The following is a 7,500-nucleotide window of genomic DNA, read 5'->3' as shown; positions in this document are numbered from 1 at the left end:
GTGCAATGCTCTACCAACCGGAAGACCTTAGACAGCAATGACCAGAACCAGGTTGATGACCAGCGGTCTTCGTTAAAACAATGGTTTGCTGGGGGTGCTCAGTCTCGCGGGCTCAGAAAACCGGTTATGGTCATTGTTATTTAAGGTTTTTCCCTACCAACCAGTCTCACGAAGTGAGTTACACGGTGCAACTTTCGTTTTTATCACCACTGCGATCATTAAATTTAAGCCACCAAACCTGCATGGTGGCTTAAGCGCGTTGGCAATTACTTTCGGCCAATGAGGAGTCGCTTGCGGTTATCCAAATCGGAAATACAACAGGCTTGCTATTTTTATTATTTTTATTATTGTATTGGCACGTGCTCTCTCCTCATTTAATCTTGCGCGCGTGAATTTTAAGCCGCTTAATGAAGTCTGCAAACAACCACTTTCGTCAGTTATTTAGTGTATCTCATGGCTTGCCAGACGGAAATACCAGTAGCCTGTGTGCAGGTGCCCCTCCCCTCAAAAGAAATCGACTTCTTCTGAGGGAAGGGGATGCTGTATACAGGCTTGACGGAAATGGCATGTTAAAAAGTGCACACGCTTAAGATTTGACTGACACAAGTCGACTTTTTGCTGCGGCGACCGCGCAAGCATATGACAATAAAACCCGCACAAAAATTACTGACTTTGTTTCAACTACACCATAACCTACCCTTGAATACCAATCTTTTGCAAGTTCTCTGTTCTGGCTTACTCCAAGCCCGTGATGCAGACATCGTGCATAAACAAAGCAACCCAAGGCGATTCCTTTAGCCACGTACTGTGGAAGACAGTCAGTTTCAATTGCAAGGCCTTCAACATCTTCCTGCTCCCCAACGCTATGTGCAGCAAAGAGAGATCTGGTAAGCTAGTACCACACGACTTCATTTTAAACATTTTTGGTCTTTTTATATTTGCTAAGAAACTTAAGACATGAGAAAAGCAGTACGACCTGCTCCAAGGGCCTTTGATCACCTTACTCCTGGCAGAGGGAGTGACTGGATGAGTCAACTCTGCTCCCTTCAGGGTGGGGAGATTAAAACACTGGGGAAACTCAATAATACTCTGGCCGGGGACTCAGTTGTTGAAAAGGTTGATAGCATTATCCAAGGTAAGGAAATAAGTGATTTAGGAAAAAAATTAACTATAAAAAATTGCGACAAAATATTTCTTACATGAAAGATGTTATGCATCAAATGGAAAGTAGGAAAACTCTGAGCCCCAGCTGGGAGTTCAACCAATGATCCTCCATGATCTAGATCTAAATATTTCTTTAAAACATTTCAAGATTAAAAATTTCTCTAAAAAGACGACGTTTCGACGTTAGCTAAACGTTATCATCAAGTCAAAAAGTGTTTGTAAGTTACAGTTTATAAATCTTAATAAGAGCAATGGTAAGAAATATTAATTTTACCCTGTGGATTGCACTATATGCACTCTGAAAACTGGGGAATGGTGGGCACATTACCAACAATATCAGTGTACATAAATCACATAAACACACAATAATAAGCAAGGTTTTCGAAAACGAAGTCTTTCAGCAGCTCTATCATTATCTAAAGGACAATTCTATTTTCTCTAAATTCCAGTCAGATTTCCGACCTCGTCACGTAACTGTCTCGGCGTTAATCCAAAGGTGCGATGTTTGGTTTGAAAATATGTATAAGGGAAAACTGACAGGTGTTATTTTTGTTGATATTCGGAAGGCCTTTGACAATACTTATCATGTGATTTTACTTGAAAAAGTTGAGATTTATGGAGTCTCTCTGATGTGGTTTTGAATTCCTATCTTACTGCACGACGACAACAATGTCTCGTTGATAACTATCTCCTCAGAGAAACAAACTCTGTGGAGACCCTCAAGGTTCCACAATCTCGTTCTCAGGGTTTTTCACCGCCCAAAGCCCTGAAAAGCCCTGGGAACGAGGTTGAAGGTTCGGTCTTATCTAAATAAATGATTTACCTAACTGCTTAGAATTCATACTCCCTGTTTATTTGCAGATGATACCCAAATCTTTACCACTAGTTTCGACGCAAACATAATTGCTAATAAGTATAAATTCTCATTTGGGTCAACATATGATCGAAAAGTGTTGTCTCTGTTGATGGCAACATCTCTGAAAGCTTCGACGTGACCACTGGAGTTCTGCAGGGTGATGTCCTGGCACCATTCCTGTTCATAATCCTCATTGACTATCTTCTGAGGAGGGCCACAGTTAATACAGACTCGGGAATCGTGACCCACCAAAGGGCATCCCGTAGGCTACCAGCTAAAACAATCAACGACCTGGATTTTGCTGATGATATCGCTTTACTAGAATCCACAAAAGCGAAGGCTCAGGATCAGTTGTCAAAAACTGCATCGGCTGCTGAAGAGTTGGTCTGACCATAAGCGTGCCAAAAACGAAACAGACATTTGCATCAACGCTGACTCAAGAGAGTCTCAGCCTCTGAAGGTATATGGGGACTTCAGGACTTCAAATACCTGGGTTCCATGATGGCGTCAAGTAGCAATGACCTCAAACGTCGAAAAGCTCTGGCATGGAGAGCCTTCTGGACACTAGAGCGTCTCTGGCGTAGTTCGGGAAGGCCTGTTTCAATCAAGCTCAAACTCTTCAAGGCTTCCTTCTCTATATATGGTTACGAGTCCTGGGTGATTTCCAAGGATATGGAAAGCACGATCAATTAATTTGCCACGGCATGCTACCGTATCTTTCTTGGAATTAAAATGCTTGATCAGGTTTCTAATGCCTTGCGAACAAGGCAGCTCAAGTTCCTAGGTCATATACTGCGCAAGCCTGAGGATGAGCTAGCCAATCTATATGCTCTATACTTTCCAACAATGAATTGGCAGACGCAGGCCGGGACGACAAAGTAAATCCTATCTTCAGTACATCCAACGCCTCCTTGGAGATGATGATGGAAAGTTGACATCCAAGCAAATAGCCGACCTTGCCAACGACAGGAAGGGGTGGAGGAAGCTTACAGTCGCCTGCGTAGCAGGCAATTTACCTAATACTAAATCTGGCAATTTACCTAATGTAATCTCCATAAACGATAATATGGTTTCACATGTAACCTCTAATATATGTTGGGGAGTTCTACTGTATGAAAAGCTTACTTACATCACATTAAGTATATATGTAGAAAGGTGTGTGCTGGTATAGGAGCACGAGGACGAATTAAACCGGCTTTTGTTCCACTTTGCACCCTAGCTCGTACCTCTATACAAATCACTTATCCAACCTGCGGGGCTCGGAAAAATACTACGCAACTTGCAAAATATCCGCGCGTATTATATGTTAAACCATCAAATAAGATGTACCTATATATCCTCCCTTTTAACAATAACTAGGCCAGGACTCTGTTGAAAGCATGTGGTTACCTCTTAGCCAGATCTGCAGCCTTGTTCAAAAGTTTTCTCCTAAAATAATGAACAGCTAAGTTTCCCTGAGCATAAACATTGCCTCTGGCGGCTGCTCCTTTGAGGCACTTAAATGCAGATTCACTATTGCGGCGAACCCCAATGCCATACTCAAACATCACTCCCAAAGCACCTACAATAAGAAATAAATTCAAACATGTTGCATCTTCATGACTGGCAGCCAGTCAAAGTTTTGAAATTACTTCAAGTGACCATCAGTCAGTAACTGTTTTTCAAGTGAATTCAAGTGTTTTAAATTTTTAACTAATAACAAGCAAGAAGCAACAAATACAACCAACAAAATATAAGTTAAACGTAATTTAAGGGAGTTTAAAATGTGACAGGAGTGCTTGCTTGAGAATTGTGTTGTTGTAAAAAACAAAGCTATAATTTGTTGGGTTTTCAGTGTTTCCACAAACCTTGTGACTCAAGACTACCATTTCCTGTGGCCTCTTGATGCCAGAAATAAGCCTGACAAAAAGAAAACAAAAATTTTAAAAACCTGAGAGCACACAAGCCCTCCATCAAGAAAAGAACATCTCAGAGATGCAGAGCTGTTCAAGAATTTGAACACCAAAGGTACTCCTCTAATCTTCTTGGAAATATTTGAATTTTTGCTTCCAACAGATTGAGAAATGTTCTGACAGGATATTATGACCAATTTCAATTTATTTATTCATACACATTATTTTTACTGGGCAACATGGGCGTGTGCTCATTAGGGGTGCATTCAGTTGACTATATTCTGGAATAGGAATACCTGGAATAGATGTTAAAAATTGTCAAGCACCTGCTAATTTAATGCTATTTTAAACACATCTTTACTATCCTTGTTGCTTTAAAAAAATTATGCCACATATTCTCATTCTGGAATAGGGTCAACTGAACGCACCCTAGCTCTTAATGATAGTAATAATAATATAATGATGATTATAATAATAATAATGATGATGATGATGATGATGATGATGATGATAATGAAGGAAGAGGAAAAATTGCAAACTACTCTGAGCTGAAGGTGGACGTTGCAAGGATGTGGAAGCTGCATGCCTCCAAGGTGAAAGTTGTACTAGTTGTGATCTGGGCATTGGGCTCAATTCCATTAAAGCTAAAAAGCTATCTGTGCCAACTTGACATTGACTGCAACATCAGTGTTCTCCAGAAATCTGCTTTTCTGAGAACAGCACATATTTTGAGAAAAGCACTTTCTTCCTGAGGTCCTTGTTGTGACTTGATAGTTATAAATAAGAACTCCACTGTGTGAAATTAATAATTATGATGATAATAATTATCATAATTACTAATTTATATAGAATTGTTTATACTATATGTTTTTCCGCCTAGAGCTTTCAGCTACATGGAAACTGGCCTGGATCAGTGTCTGCCACAGATAAATGTAGTCAATTTAAGGGCTGACGAATGGTAACATCCGAGACTCGCCGAGATACTGAGACCATTGTTTTGCAAATCCGAGACCAAGACCAAAACATGCAAGACACACCAAAATAAATGCAATCAGACTCTTTGCAAAGGCTGTCGAGATTTCAAGATCGGATAAAAAGTTTATGAGTGCCAAGATTTTGGAGGTCCATTCGCCACCCCTAGTTTACATGCTTGGAAAAGCAAATACTTAGTAAAGGCAGTGCCACCCAAACTTTCTTCGTACACAATGGCACTTTCCAACAATTGGAAAATTTAATTACCTTTTGTAAATCAAAAGATTCCTCCCCTGGCCGTGAGTAGAACAGACCAAGGACTGTCTGTGCCTTAATACTACCACCAGGATCGCCATTTTGGGCAGCTGTTATAAACCACCTTTCTGCTTCACCATCTGACTGTTTGACACCAAATCCTTCATAGTAAGCTCTACCAACATTATACTGGGCAAAAGGAACTAGATGAATTGCATCAAGGCTGGTGGAATCTGCAATCTCCTTTAACAATCTAACTCCTTTTTCCTAAAAGAAAAAAATTCGTCTCAATAATATGTAAGTGGTATGACTGAGTGTTGTACAATTCAGGGAGTAATTGTGCGAGTGATTTCAAAATCATGCAAGGTTGATTTAAAATTACGATGATTACTCCTGAATTGTATGACATGAAGTCCTATTACTAATTAATCGAAGCTATAACAAAATGAGAGAAAATGAGAACAAAATTCGAGGTAAAAAAGTCTTTGAATACCTTTTTGCAGACAGTAGGAAAACAGCAAGAAAGACCCATCCAAGTGCATGTGATTGACGCGCGAATGGCATAGGTCTCCAATTACAGGTATCCAATTTGGAGTTGTTCAAATTGGATACCTGTAATTGGACACCCACGTAATTGCGCACCATTTACAGGACAAAAAGGCACACACAGAACAAATCAGATTCAAGAATTTTGTAATAGTTACGATTATGGTATTTGCAAGTGAGAGATGTTTAGGAAATACGAAGAGAGCTTATGCACTTAGCCTCTAGCTGTACTGCTTGTGCAATGGTGATAATTTCCATCAAAATCTCTTTGAATCACCTCACCTGGGACTACTATCCCTATCCTTTGCAAAAAGCATGTGGGATAAGGGAGATAAAGGAGTCAACAATTTGACATTTACGAAGATTTCCAGCTAACAAATTTTCCATCAAGATGCTAGCAAGTTCTAAAAACTGTCACCCTTAAAGAAGAGAAAATGCATAAGTAGCGGCAAGTAACGAATGCATCTAAAATTTTCCAGACTTCCTGGAGGCGACAGTCAATCCATATGATTTTCACATCCTGCATCTATGCATGACGATCATTTGCATCTGGGCGGCTCAATTTTTTTCGTCAACTTAACTGACACAATTTCAACCCAATGGAACGTTTTTAAACGTGCCAACAAAATATTAACCCTCGCGAATTAATTCTTGAAAGGAGGCTGACAAAAATGGGGAATTAGGATTTTGCCAAACAAGAGGGTACGGAAAGATGTTTAATACGACTCACTGACTATTTCCTTGATTACGTAAAATAGACGTTTTAATAATTTTCGCATCCCCTTGTTTTCTGGCAGCTTACTCAGTATTAGCACTAAACCCACGTTCCCTAGGATATATATACCCTTCATTTCGCAGTCATACAATTTTTTAACTCTCACCGGGTCGGATTTTGTCCCTATTCCATCATAGTACATGACTCCTAGTTGATACTTGGCTTGAAAATCCGTATTCTTGATTCTCTCGAATGCAATTAGAGCCTTGTCATAGACTTCACGCTCAAAATAAAATTGTCCCAGTTGAAACTTGGCAAGATTATCTCCGCCACTTGCACGATCAATTAGCATTTCTTCGAGAAAATCATCTGATATTTCGTGTTCTTCTATTTTTTCTTCTTCACCCACAGAGAAGGTTCTTGTGTTTGGAAGTTTTTCAGCGCTTAATTTTCGATCAGTAATCGGTCCAACGGGACAAGAAAACGCTCGCCTAGTGTTTGTTTCCTCATCCGCCATTTTGACATAACTTGAGCAATTAACGTTGCTATAGTAACGATTTGTTAAGTTGACAATTTAGAAGGGTGGGGGGCTGGTGGGGGAATTAACTCTAGACAGTCATGGCGTACAGCAGTGTCACTGATTTGTCGGTCTGCGTTTGAGGTTCTTTCGCAGGCTATTTTAGATATTGAGAACTAGTCAATCGCGTCTATCTGTTCGCTGAATGAGCCACACCGACCTTACTTAATTGGATAACTTGATTTGGCACACTCCATCCTTTGGAAATTTCAAGGATCTTTCGGAATTTCCAATTTTACCTCTTCTGTAAAATAAGCATATTCATCTTGTCTGCGGTATGCTGTAGCTCCATATAGGGACATTTCTATTGTTCTCAGCGTCTTTACAACTAAAAATTTACCCAGATAAATTTTGCCGAGTTGTAATCAGTTACAGCTCAGTTTGTGCCATCATCTCCCGATTTGCTTTACAGGCGCACGTTAGACACACTCTTTGGTTGGTGAGAATGTCACATGAATTGAAGCATGGTTGGAAGACTTCGCTTAGTTTGAACCGGTTTAGTTGTTGCCGCGGAAAACAGTGC

At 40.0% G+C, this 7,500-nt stretch overlaps 1 protein-coding gene across 1 annotated transcript in view; it reads right to left on the bottom strand.

Moving 5' to 3' along the window:
- The window catches only part of LOC138006553 (LRP2-binding protein-like), an 8,070-nt gene extending 1,142 nt beyond the window's left edge, over positions 1-6,928 (bottom strand). The window contains exons 1-5 of the mRNA XM_068852954.1: positions 6,567-6,928; positions 5,152-5,406; positions 3,868-3,919; positions 3,410-3,581; positions 698-863 (exon numbers count right to left, since the gene is read on the bottom strand). Of these exons, the coding sequence (XP_068709055.1) occupies positions 698-863; positions 3,410-3,581; positions 3,868-3,919; positions 5,152-5,406; positions 6,567-6,917 (996 nt within the window). The 5' untranslated portion in view covers positions 6,918-6,928. The remainder of the gene's footprint in view (positions 1-697; positions 864-3,409; positions 3,582-3,867; positions 3,920-5,151; positions 5,407-6,566) is intronic.
- Positions 6,929-7,500: the final 572 nt, after the last annotated feature.

This window comes from Montipora foliosa, chromosome 6 (assembly GCF_036669935.1).
Source record: "Montipora foliosa isolate CH-2021 chromosome 6, ASM3666993v2, whole genome shotgun sequence".
In the NCBI taxonomy this organism is placed as follows: Eukaryota; Metazoa; Cnidaria; class Anthozoa; order Scleractinia; family Acroporidae; genus Montipora; species Montipora foliosa.
This window is presented reverse-complemented; position numbering and strand designations above follow the sequence as displayed.